Source organism: Mesocricetus auratus, unplaced genomic scaffold (assembly GCF_017639785.1).
Source record: "Mesocricetus auratus isolate SY011 unplaced genomic scaffold, BCM_Maur_2.0 Super-Scaffold_4256, whole genome shotgun sequence".
In the NCBI taxonomy this organism is placed as follows: Eukaryota; Metazoa; Chordata; class Mammalia; order Rodentia; family Cricetidae; genus Mesocricetus; species Mesocricetus auratus.
The window spans coordinates 90,785,382-90,799,357 of NW_024429182.1; the positions used below are offsets into that span (position 1 = coordinate 90,785,382).

The 13,976-nt window shown below is 36.8% G+C and overlaps 1 protein-coding gene across 1 annotated transcript; it reads left to right on the forward strand.

Annotated features, from left to right (window-relative positions):
• Window positions 1-9,760: 9,760 nt before the first annotated feature.
• LOC121134756 (olfactory receptor 478) lies at window positions 9,761-10,706 on the forward strand. The gene has a single exon (XM_040733332.1). It carries the CDS (start codon window positions 9,762-9,764, stop codon window positions 10,704-10,706), a length of 945 nt encoding a protein of 314 aa, XP_040589266.1. The 5' UTR covers window position 9,761.
• The last annotated feature ends 3,270 nt before the right edge of the window (window positions 10,707-13,976 follow it).

The following is a 13,976-nucleotide window of genomic DNA, read 5'->3' on the forward strand; positions in this document are numbered from 1 at the left end:
ATCTTGTTTCTGCCCAACTATGCCACTTTCTGTCTGTCTGTTCAGATCTCCAGACCTATATGATTAGCTGGTGGCAAGCTCCATTCTCTGACTTTTAAACAGGCTTTATTTGCACAAGCAAGATATCGCCACATCTTGCTGCTTGTATATTTGTCTATTTTTGTTGTGACTGTAACAATGACTTCTCAAAATGAATTTGGCAGAGGACATTTCCAAGTTTGAGGAGTACTGGTGTCAGGATTATTTTTTTTCAAAGATCTGATCAGAGTCATATATGAATCAATATGGACCATGGTTTTTTCAGTTGGGTGGTGGTGTGTGTGTGTGTGTGTGTGTGGTGTATGTATGTGTGTTATTGTGTTACATTCATGTGAGTATATAGGTACATATGCTCATGTGCATACATGGAGGACTAAACATAATATGGGATGTTTTCCTCTACTGCTCTCCACGTTGATTGATTTGAGGCAGAGTCTCTCACTGAACTGTAACTCACTATTTCAGCTATACTGGCTGGCAAGCAAGATTTCAGAATTTGTCTGTCTACATTCCCCAATGTTGGGGTAACAGGCATGTACAGCCTTGCCTAACATTTCCTGTGGGTGTTACAAATTCAAACTAGGGTACTCACGTTTGCAGAACAACTGTGCCCCCTGTCTGAGTCATATATTCAGATCTTTTTATTACTGTTGTTTCATTATTCTTCACAGATATATTTCCAAACTATTAATATATCCTCTTGGTTTAATTTTTGTAAATAATGTGTCATCTAGAGTTTTCAATCTATTATAATGTTAAGTTTTCAAATTATTCCCTAATTGTTATCTGGATATCTTTCATGTCTGCACTTATGTATCTCTTTACACCTTTAATTTATTTTTACTTTTGGTTAGTTTGACTAAGGACTTGTCTTGTTTTTACATTTTCAAGAATCAGTCATTTTATTAAACCATTCTTTTTATTGTTTTAGTTTCCATTTCATTAATCTTTATCTTTATTATTTCTTCCTGTGTACTGATTTTTGGTTTGGATTTCTCTGTATTTATATCACCCTTGAATGCCCCCATCCCCTTTCACTAATTTCTTGACCTTAGCCTTTATCAGATATTATAATTGAAATACACATTTAAAGATTACAATCTAGCATCCACATATGAGAGAAAACATGGAACATTTATCTTTCCAGGTCTAGGTTATCTCACTCAGAATAATTATTTTCAGTTATATTAATTTAATTGTGAATAATTTCACTTTAAACGGGTGAATAATATTTCATTTTGCAAATGTGCCTCATTTTCATTATTCATTCATCATCTGATGGATACCTAGGCTATTTTCATTTTCTAGAGATTGTGAGTAAAGTAGCAAAAAGTGGATGAAAAGTATCTTTTGAATCGGATATAGAGTTTTTGAGACTATGCCTGAGTGATATAACCAGTTCATGTGGCAGATCTATTTCTACCTTTGTGAGGAACATCCACACTGATTTCAATAGTGGCTGAACCAGTTTGCATTCCTGCCCACAATGAATAAGTGTTCCCCTTCCCCTACATCGATGGCAGCATTTGTTATCATTTTTTAAAATCTTTGCCATTCTGATTATGGTAAGATGAAATCCCAAAGTAGTTTTGATTTTCGTTTCACTTATGGCTAAGTATATTGTATACTTTTAAAAGTATTTCTTGGTCATTTGCAGTTCATCTTTTGAGAACTCTCTGTTTAGTTCTACGCCCTATTTTTTCAATTGTGTTATCTACATTCTTGATGTTGTATGCTGAGATCTTTGTGTATTCTAGTTATTCAGCCTCTGTCAAATGAACAGCTGATAAAGGATTTTTCTTTCTGTAGCCTGCTTCTTCACAGAAATTAGGTCTGTAGCTGTAAAGAATTCATCAGAACACAGTACCACTATTTTACCTCAATGCACTCATTTCATAAAAGGAACAGTACTGGATATTTGAATATATATTAACTTTAACAGAATAATCACTTTAATATCCCATTTCTACCAATAGATAGGTCATCCTCACAAAATGCAAGTAAAAAAGCATTTGATTTAAAGGCTATCATAGAGGAAATGAATCTAAGAGATATCTACAGAACTTTCCCTCCAACTACTGTAGAATGAGCACTCTTCTCAGCAATCTATTGAGTTTTCTCTATAATAAAATCAATGGGACACAAGCCAATTCATAACAAATGTAGGAATTTGAAATAACTTCTTATAGTCTGTCTGACCACAAATGATTAAAGCTAGAAATCAACCACAGAACATGCATTAAGTCAGGGAGATTGAACAACATATTTTTGAATTATGAATATGTGATTGAGGAACTCAAGAAGGAAATTCAAAATTTTCTAGACTTGAAATGAAAACAAAATCTGTGGGACAAAATAAAAAGAGTCCTAAGAAGCAAATTGATAACCACTTATATTTAAAATCCAGCAATAAAAATGAAATTTTACATTTTAGTTGATCTCTTAAAGTTTCATGATGTTCATTTATAAAATGGAGTAAGCATTTTGCTTAGATTTATCCCTTTGTTTAGATTTAATTCAAGGGATTTTGAGGCCCTGGTGAAATTTTTCCCTTATCTCTGTTCGTTTGTATAAAGAAAGATATATTTATCATTTGTGTAGAGAAGGCTACTGATTTTTGTGTTCTAGTGCTAATTTTGTTCCCTGCTGTACTCCCAAACGTCTTTATCAGTTATAGAAATTTACTGGTGGAGGCATTAGGGTCTTTTATAGTTAGAATCACATAAACTTGGAAGAGTTTGACTTTTTCCCTTCCTATTTGTGTCTCCTATTTCTTTTACAATGATCTCATTGCTGTAGATAAGACGTCAAACACTACATTAAACAGAAGAGAAGAAAATGGACATTTTCGTCTTGTGCCTGGTTTTAGTGTGAATGATTTGAGTTTTTCTCCATTTAATATGATGCTGCTTATAGGCTTGAAGTACATTGTCTTTATTAGGTTGAAGTGTATTTCCAGTAACCTTACACTCCGTGGTACATTTATCATGAAGGGAAGTTGGAGTTTACCAAAGGCTTATTCTGAATGCAATGTGTGGTTTGTGTCATTTACTTATGTGAAAGGCTATAATTATTGATTGACATATGTTGAAGCATCCCTACATCTCAATAATGAAGCTAACATGATCAAGGAGAATAATCTTTTTAGTGTTTTCTACAGTTTAACTTGAAAGCTGTATTTTGAGAATTTTTGTGTCTGAATTCATAAAAGATATCAGCCTATAATTACCTTTTTTGTTAGGTCTTTATCTTATTTGGGTATCAGGATAATATTGGTTCCATAAAAAGAATTTGGGAATATTCCATCCAAACACAAAAGAATATACCTTCTTCTTAGAACCACATGGAACTTTTTCTAAAATCGATCACATACTAGGCAAAGTGACAAACCTCAATATATACAAAGCAATTCAAAGACCCCCTTGTATCCTATTGGATCACCATGGTTTCAAGTTAAAATTCAACAACACACATTGCACAAACCATAAAAACTCATGGAAATTGAACAATGTGCAATTGTACCACTCCTGGGTCAAGGAAGAAATAAAAACAAATTAAAGACATCCTAGAATTCAAAGAAAATGTAGATAAAATATACCCAAAATTATGGGACAGTTTGAAAACAGTGCTAAGAGGAAAGTTCATAGCACTAAGTGCCCACATGAAAAAACTGGAGAATAGTCACACTAGAGAATTAACAGCACAACTGAAAGCTCTAGAACAAATGAAGCCAACTCACCCTGGAGGAGTAGACACCAGGAAATAATAAAAATGAGGACTGAAATGAATAAGATAGAAACTATGAAAACAATACAAAGAATCAATGAAACAAAGAGTTAGTTCCTTGAGAAAATCAACAAGACAGACAAACCTTTATCCAAACTAACCAAAAGGCCGACAGATAGCATGCTAATTAACAAAATCATAAATGAAAATGGGGACATAACAACAAACACTGAGGAAATCCAGAGAATCTCCAGGTCATACTTTGAAAACCTGTATACCACAAAATTCAAAAATCTAAAGGAAATTGACAATTTTCTGGATAGATATCATTTAGCAAGATTAAATGAAGAACAGATAAGCAATTTAAATAGACCTATAGCCCATAATGAAATAGAAGCAGTCATCAAAAGTCTCCCAACCAAAAAAGAAAATGCCCAGGACCAGAATGTTTCAGTACAGAATACTACCAGAAGTTCAAAGAAGAGCTAATACCACTACTTCTCAAATTGTTCCACACAATACAAGCAAAAGGGACATTGCCAAACTGTTTTTATGAGGCTACAATTGCCTTGGTCCCCAAGCCACACAAAGACACAACTAAGAAAGGGAAATACAGATCAATATCCCTCATGAACATTGATGCAAAAATACTCACCAAAATACTGAAAAATCAAATCCAATAACACATCAGAAAAATCATCCCACCATAATCAAGTAGGCTTCATCGCAGGGATGCAGGGATGGTTCAACATATGAAAATCCATCAATGTATTCCACCATAAAAACAAACTGAAAAAGAAAAACAACATGATCATCTCACTAGATACTAAAAAAGCCTTTGACAAAATCCAAACACCGCTTCATGATAAAGGTCTTGGAGAGATCAGGAATAGCAGGAACATGCAGAAATATAATAAAATCAATATACAACAAACCAACAGTCAACATCAAACTAAATGGATAGAAACTCAACACCATTCCTCTAAAATCAGGAACAAGACAAGGCTGCCCACTCTCTCCATATCTCCTCAATGTTGTACTTGAAGTTTCAGCTACAGCAATAAAACAACAAAAGGAGATCAAGGGATACAAATTAGAAAGAACGAAATCAAGCTCCCACTATTTGCAGATGATACAAAGCAAAGTGGCAGGATACAAAATTAACTCAAAAAATCAGTAGCCCTACTTTACAGACAATAAATGGGCTGAGGAAGAAATCAGAGAAACATTACCCTTTACAATTGCCGCAAACAACATAAACCTTTGGGTAAGGCTAACCAAACAAGTTAAAGACCTGCATAGCACAAAAATAGATAGGTCGACCAATGGAATCTAATTGAAGACCCTGATATTAACCCACACACCTATGAACACCCGATTTTGACAGAGAAGCTAAATGCAAAAAAGAAAGCATCTTCAACAAATGGCACTGGAATAACTGGATTCTGGCATGTAGAAGACTACAGAGAGATCCATGTCTATCACCATGCACAAAACGTAAGTCCAAATGAAACAAAGACTTCAACACAAATCCAGCCACACTGAACCTCTTAGAAGAGAAAGCAGGAAGTATCCTTGAACTAATTGGTACAGGAAACTGCTTACTGAACATAAAATCAGTAGCACAGACACTGAGATCAACAATTAATAAGTGGTACCTCTTGATACCGAGAATCTTCTGTAAGAAAAAGGACACAGTCAACAAGACAAAATGTCAGCCCACAGAATGTTAAAAGATATTCGCCAACCCCACATCTGACAGAAGGCTGATCTCCAATATTTACAAAGAACTCAAGAAGCTAGTCTCAAAAACACCAAACAATCCCATTAAAAAATGGGATACAGAACTAAGTAGAGAACTCTCAATAGAGGAGTCTAAAATGGCTGATATATAGACACTTTAGAATGTGCTCAACATCCTTAGCCATCAGGGAAATGCAAATCAAAAAGACTCTGAGATACCATCTTACTCCTGTCAGAATGACTAAAATCTAAAACACCAAAAACAATTTATGCTGGAGAGGATGTGGAGAAAGGAGAACACTCCTCCACGCTGGTGGGAGTGCCAACTCGTACAGCCACTTTGGAAATCAGTATGAAGATTCCTCAGGAAAATGGGAATCAGTCTACAAGATCCATCAGTTTCAATCTTAAGCATATACCCAAAACATGCACATTCATACAAGGACATCTGCTCAACTATGTTCAAAGCAGAATTATTTGTAATAGCCAGAACCTGGAAACAACCTAGATGCCCCTCAACTGAAGAGTGTATAGAGAAAATGTGGTAATTTACACAATGGAGTACTACTCAGTGGAAAAAAAAAAACAATGGAATCTTGAAATTCGCAGGCAAATGGGTGGCACTAGAAGAAACCATTCTGAGTGAGGTAACCCAGTCACAAAAAGACAAACATGGTATGTACTCACTCACATATGGATTTTAGACATGGAGCAAGTGATTTTCATCCTACAATCACACAACCAGAGAGGCTGGGAAACAGGAAGGACCCTAAAAAAGACATGTATAGTACCCTGGAGAAGGGGAATGGGACAAGATCTCCTAAGTGGGTTTTGAACATGGGGTAAGTGAGAGGGAGCTGGGAGAAATAAAGGGTGAGAAGTGGAGGGGAGAGGAGGACATGGGGGAGCAGGAAGGTTGAGTCAGGGGAAGAATAGAGCAGAACAGGATGAGAGATACCATAATAGAGGGCGTCATTATAGGTTTGAGGAGAGATCTGTCACTAGTGAGATTTCCATGTATATACAATAATGATACCAACTGGCAATCTAAGCAATAGTGGAGAGGCTAACTTAGATGTCCTTCCCCAATAACGAGATTAGCAACTACCTTATATGGCATCCTAGAGCCTTCATTCAGTGTCTGATGGAAGCAGAGGCAGACACCCACAGCTAAACACTGAACTGAACTCGAAGCCAGTTGCAGAGAGGGAGGAGTGATGAGCAAAGGGGTGAAGACCAGGTTGGTGAAACCCACAAAAACAGCTGACCTGAACAAGGGGAAGCTCATGGACCTCAGTCTGATGGCTGATAGGCCAGCATGGGACTGACCCAGACCCCCTGATCATGGTGTCAGTGAGGAGGCCTCAGCAATCTATGGGATATCAGGTAGTAGATGACTATTTACCTCTGGTGTACGAATGGACTTTGGAAGCCCATTCCACATGGAGGGATGTTCTCTCAGCCTGGACACATGGGGAAGGGCCTAGGCCTTGCCTCCGATGATATGCCAGAGTTTGGGGATCCTCCATGGAGGGCTTCTCCTTCCCTGGGGAGCGGCATGTTGGGGGGGGCCAGGGGAGAGAGAGGGAGCTGCTATTGACATATGAAGCAGACTTGTTTCTAATTTAAATAAAAAGAAATAAATAAAAAATAATTTAGGAATATTTCTTCATTTACTACTTTACAGAGTAAGAAATAAAATAACATAGGTGTCTCAAATAAATAATTTGATGTTGCATATTAAAGCCTTGGTGAAACAAGAACAAGCCAAACCAAAATCTACTGAAGATATTTGAGATCAAACAAGAAATTAATAAAATGAAAATTGAAAAGCAATAAAAAGAACTAGTGAAACAAAGAATTGGTTCTTCAAAAGGATAACAAGACAGATTCTACCCAAAGTATCCAAAATAGGTTGAGAATACCTGACTTAATAAAATTAGAGATGAAAAGTGAGACATTACAATGGATAGCAATTAATTCAGAACATTGAAGGAAGAACCTTAAATACTTGCATTCCATTTTACTGGAAAATTGAAAAGAAATGGATGAATTTCTAAGTGACTATGAGATAGCAAATTTAAAATAAGATGCATAAGTAATTATGTAAAGAGCAGCAAAACTGGTAGTTGATAGGTTGCTAGGTCATTGTGTGTTTCCTATATGAGACATTCAACTACATGGATTTAGTTAATGGAAGTAAAAAGAGTAAATTTAAAGCACCTTATTACCTAACTCTGTCTGTCATGTAAAAAAGCATCCCAAACCCAAGAAATTCAATTAAGACAGCTATTGCAATAGAGTAATGGAGTGAAGTGTATACAGTTTACAGGAACTTAGGGATAAAGAGCAAAAGTGCTTGTCCTTAGAAAGTAATTGAGAAGTCAGTCAGCTTCATAAATAATGGTCAGTGATGATAGGCACTACCTTATATGGCATCCTAGAGCCTTCATTCTGTGGCTGATGGAAGCAGAGGCAGACACCCACAGCTAAACACTGAACTGAACTGGAATCCTAAACTGGCTCTAAGATGCCATTTAAGTATCTGGGCCTAAAAGCAGGAGGAGGAAGATAAAAGTAAGGTGGGAAATTCAAGTCATCTATGAGGCATTTAAATCCTGGTGACAGTAGTAATTCAGATCCTGTATTTTACTTGCAAACCCACAGTGACTGAGACACCATGTACAAGACCTGTGCAAGTTCAAGCCAGACAAAATCCCAGCATGAACAGGGGAGATATGTGTGAATTCCCACCCCTCACCAAAGTCTATTGGAAATTGTTAGCTTCTGAGAGAATAAGAGCCAATTTTCTTTTAAGGGTGTGATTCTGCAGACCAATACATGCCTACACACAAAAGCATGATTTTATGGGAAACACAAATTGGCTTGAATGATTTTTTTAAAATAACACAAAGTTGGGTGTACAGGAAGGGGTAGTGTTGATATGGAAGAAGTTGGGATGAATACATTTAAAGTATATTACAAACATTCTCAAAGAATTAATAAGAGTACTTATTTTTAAAAGTTAAAGACAGCAAATGAAAGAACACCAACATAATCCTTTTGTATATGCATCTGAGTACTCAATATTCTGAAATACTGATATATACACAAAAATGTTAGTCTGTCAGATGATTTTTTATATTTCTTGCAATTAACAAATGAAAGTGCACTTGATTTAAACAAAAATAAGAATAAGAATTGACTGGATACTTGAAGATTATTTATATTTGTGTGAAACAAATTGCTCAATAACCACTAGAGAATGTAATAATGGTCCCTGGTGTATTCCAAGTCACATGTGACTCTCTAGACTTAACAGAGAGATTCTCTAATGAAAACAATAAAAGACAGTTTGGAGCTGTATAATCATAACAACTTTAGGTTTCTGTCTGAAATCTGGATTGATTCTCAGTTTTGTGAGGTGAGATTTAGGCTTTTGTGAATGAGTTTGGTTTATTGATTTCCCTTTGCTGTTTGAAAAAATGTATATGTACTCTTCAAAACTGTGTCTTGCTTAATGGACAGACATTGTAAACCATGTAAATAACTAAGGATCTTTTATGCATTGACTATCAGAACTGAAAATCTAACCTATTTTCTTTCCATTTACAATATACCCAACACTATTATAACTACCAATTAATTTCAATTGAGGAATAGTTGCAAATGAATAAACCAAATTCAACCTAGAGATTCACATTCTCATTCATTACTATGTAAACAATCTTGGGTAAATTATTGGACATTTTTCAAATTAGCTGCCTCATCAATAAGTCTGGAATAATAAAAATACTTAAATAATTTCATGGATATTTGAATAGAATTAGATATACAATGGTAATTCTGTGCCCATCATCTAGTAAGCATGGCATAAATGTTAGCTACTACTAAAGACTCCAGTGCCCCATCCTAGACATGCACATTATTTCTTTGCTATAACAAGACATTTTAAATATTCTTAAAAGTTTCATTGTTTTAATCCTTGCAACTAAAGCATATTTTTGAAAATACACATTGTTTGAAGCATGATTCCTGTTGTTTCAGCAAAAATAATTTTTAAACTATAGAGTTCATTACACACAAACATATAAGCATTGGAATACAATTGTTAGTACAAAATAAAACTCTAAGTTTGATTTTAATAATCTGTTTGTAGTACCTTCCATGAACTAATGAAAATGATATATTTATAAATCCCTTCCTGTAATATCTCCTTCGCAGCCTTGTTCTGGCAGCAGCTACATTATCCCATGGCTTTCCTAAAGAATGGAAACCACAGTACTGTGACAGAGTTCATTTTATTGGGCTTAACAAATGACCCAGTCCTTAGGGTGGTCCTCTTCATTATTATCCTGTGCATCTACCTGGTGACTGTGTCTGGGAACCTCAGCACCATCCTTCTCATCAGAGTCTCTTCTCAGCTCCATCATCCCATGTACTTTTTTCTCAGTCACTTGGCTTTTGCTGACATAGGCTACTCATCTTCTGTCACACCCAATATGCTTGTCAACTTCCTGGTGGAGAGAAACACAGTCTCCTACATTGGCTGTGCCATCCAGCTTGGTTCAGTTGTCTTCTTTGGATCAACTGAGTGTTTCATTCTGGCTGCCATGGCTTATGATCGCTTCATGGCAATCTGCAACCCACTGCTGTATTCAACCAAAATGTCCTCACAAGTCTGTGTCCAGTTGCTCCTAGTTGCTTACATAGGTGGTTTTCTTAACACTTGGTCTTTTACTATATGTTTTTATTCATTAGTCTTCTGTGGATCCAATAGAGTCAATCACTTTTTCTGTGATTTTGCCCCATTAGTAAAACTCTCATGTTCTGATGTCAGCGTCTCTGCAGTTGTTCCCTCATTCACAGCTGGCTCCATCATTGTGGTGACAGTGTTTGTCATAGCCATCTCCTACATCTACATCCTCATAACCATCCTGAAGATGCGCACCACCAAGGGCCGCCACAAGGCTTTCTCCACCTGTACCTCCCACCTCACTGCAGTCACTCTGTTCTTTGGCACCATCACATTCATCTATGTGATGCCCAAGTCCAGTTATTCTACAGACCAGAACAAGGTGGTGTCTGTGTTTTACATGGTGGTGATTCCCATGTTGAACCCCCTCATCTACAGCCTCAGGAATAATGAAATTAAGGGTGCTCTGAAAAAACATTTAGGCAGGAAAGTATTTTCTTAAAGACATGTTATTCTGTGGGATGTGTTATTATAATAATACACACAAACTCTGTGATTAAACCTTTTTTCTTTTGAACCCTTATATATTCTTCACATTCTTAAACATTCTTCACTGCCTCAAGACTGACTCTGCCTAGTGTGTGGTTTTCTCTTCAACTAAAAAATATCAAATCACAGAAATTAACAATCTATTATCTCACTTCTTTTTATGTGAGAAATATTTGCAACCTACTCTTCAAACAAATGTATAACATACAATAAAAAATGATTAAGTATCCCTTGCTGTTCAGTAGGTCACCAAACATTCATTTTATATATGCAGCTTTGTTCTATTTGACCTTTGTATACCATTATCCTTATCTCTTGACTGATAACCAATGGTGTGATCTTTCTGTGAGTTTGAACTTTAAAGAAATTTCACAGGTAGTTGAGATTCTGAAATGTTTTTCTTTCTGCATATAAATTGTTTTCAATAGCACAAAGATCTCAAATTCTATCCATACTACTGCAGGTGAAAAGAAATTCTTTTGAGGCTGTATAAGCTTGTGTGTGTGTGTGTTTGTGTGTGTGTGTGTGTGTGTGTGTGTGTGCATGCACGCTCTAATTTCTTTATACATTTATCACTGACAGCCACTTAAGTTGCTTCTATATCTTGATTGTCCTGAGTGAAATTGGTGTGGTAAATGATGCATCCTCATGAGTCGCTGACTTAATTTCATTTAGATGTATACTCATTAAAGGAATTGCTACACCACATTTGTAGGACATATGAAGGTTCTACTTCTGTTTGTTCAACACTTCCATACAGTTCACATAATGACCGTGGCAATTATGTATATAGCAGCAGTGTACAAGTGCCTTGTTTTCCCTACCTACTCTCATCAAAACTTGTTGTTGTTTGTCTCTTCTTTGATGTGTCAAACTTGATTTCCACTTTTACACTTATAAAAGAACTATATAATAGCACCATTGATTAAATTCCAGCTTCTATTCCACAAGATATTTGGACAGGAGAAAGAAGTATAAGAATGTGAACAACAAGAACTGTTTCCACTGTGTGTTGAAGTCTAAAGTAGATCCTTAGAGTGAGGAAGAGTTTCCAGGCAGTGGAACAGGGGTGGCAGATAATAATGAGTCCCAGAGAGCCTCAGAGTCTTCACCAGTCACCTTACCCTTAGGAATTTTACTGTAGACCTTAACAATAGCCTTTGATTGGCTCCACTGTTCCTGAAGACAATGGACACTGATTAACAATTTCTGAATTCTCATTACCATGTGTATATCTTCTGTAGAGATCCATTGCTCTGCAAATTTCAAATCAAATTATTTCTTGCTACTGAATTCTGGTATTTCCTTACCTATTCAGATGTTAAGTGTAATCATATATCAGTTACAAAATATTTTCTCCAAATCTGTAAATTGCCTTTCCTTTTTCTGTGATGTTTTCTTTGATGTGTAAAAGATTTTTAGCTTAATGTTTTTATTTTATTTTGTTATTTTGAGGTTATGGTGTCGAAACAGAAAAAAATCATTCCCAGAGCCAATATCAAAAACATTATCCTCATGTTTTATTCTAGATTAGCTAACTCTATGTATTTTCCAAATTCTTTATTTCCTTGCAAGTTCTTGCAAGCTTTTTACTATTTTGTTTGTTTGTTTTTATTTTTCCATATTTTTTTATTTTATTTTTTATCATTTTTATTTTAATTTTAAATAGCTTGTTTTACATGTCAATCCCAGTTCCCTCTCCCTCCCCTCCTCCAGCACTCCCCTTCCCCCCCCCCCACCCTCCCACCCTATTGCCAAATCCTTCCACATAGGGGATATCTAGAGTCTGTCATTTTACTCTGGGTAGGGTCCAGGCACTCCCCTAAGAGTCCAGGCTGAGAGAGCATCCCTCTTTGTGCTATAGGCACACGAAGACTGTTTGTATACCAGGGATAGACACTGATCCACAGCTCAGGGCCCCATAGGTTGCCCAGGCCTTCTCGCTGACACTCACATTTGGGGGGTCCAGATCAGTCCCATGCTGGCCTCCCCACTGTCAGTCTGGGGTCCAAGAGCTCTCCCTTGTTCAGATCAGCTGTCTCTGCTGGTTTTGCCAGCCCATTCTTTGCCAATTTGCTCATCACTCCTCTCTCTCTGTCACTGGGTTCCTTGGGTTCAGTTCAGTGATTAATTGTGTGTTTGCCTCTGCTTCCATCAGTCACAGGATAAAGGCTCCCGGATGGTTATAGACATCAAGTTCATTATCAGGAATGGGCATTCGAGGTGGTCTCTCCACTATTGCTTAGTTTGCCAATTGGTGTTATCCCTTTAGATCACTCGAGGTCGCTCTGGTGCCTGATCTGTATTCGATCCTATGATTCCCTCTTCCCCCTATTCTACCCCCACCCCCTCAACTTCCTGTTCCCCCATGGCCACATGTCACTTTCAGTTCCCTCTCCCTCCCCTCCTCCCCCAATCCTCCCAACCCCTCACCCCCACTCCTTCCCCCCTCCACTCCCCAGGGAGGGCAAGGGCCTCCACGAGGGATTGCCAGACTTGGAATCTTTTTAATGCAAATCTATTTTGATCACATTTAACCTATCTGTTGATGGTATCTGGGCCTATCCTATTTAGTAGATATAGTCAATAAAATATCAATAAACACAGATATGTATGCATCTCTGTCATAGAACACAGAGTCCTTGGGGTATATGCTAGGAGTTGGTATAGTTAAGTGTTATGGCAGTTCTACTTTTAGCTTTTTGAGAAAACTCCAAGGTGATTTTTGTAATGGCCACACCAGTTTCCCTCCCACAGTGAATAATAGTTCCCCTTTCTCCATATTCTAGTCAGTATTTGTTTTCATTTCTCTTCTAGATAGCAACCTAGTAGAATAGGATGAGATAGACTTTCAAAGTATATTTAATATGCATTTCCCAGGCTAATGATATCAAATTGTTTTAAAATATGTATTAGCCGTTTATGGAACAGGGAGATGTCATAATATACCTGACATACCATAGTGCACCACAGAGATGTCATAATTGAGATTTGTTATATAAGAATAGAGTATTTTCATAGCACATTGAGAATTGTACTATCTCATACAGCATTACGATGACATGGTATAACATTATAGTGAAACAGTGGGGAGGCAAAGACACACTGCATCCTTGTGGGGGCACGACTTTGGTATGAAAATACAGCATTGTCACAGTATTGTAGAAGATTGTTATGTCTCATGGAGCATTGCAATGGCACAATGGAACATTGGAAAAGACTG

Excerpts from the sequence above, each read along its gene's own strand:
- LOC121134756 (XM_040733332.1), top strand. The coding sequence starts at position 9,762 with ATGGCTTTCCTAAAGAATGGAAACCACAGTACTGTGACAGAGTTCATT.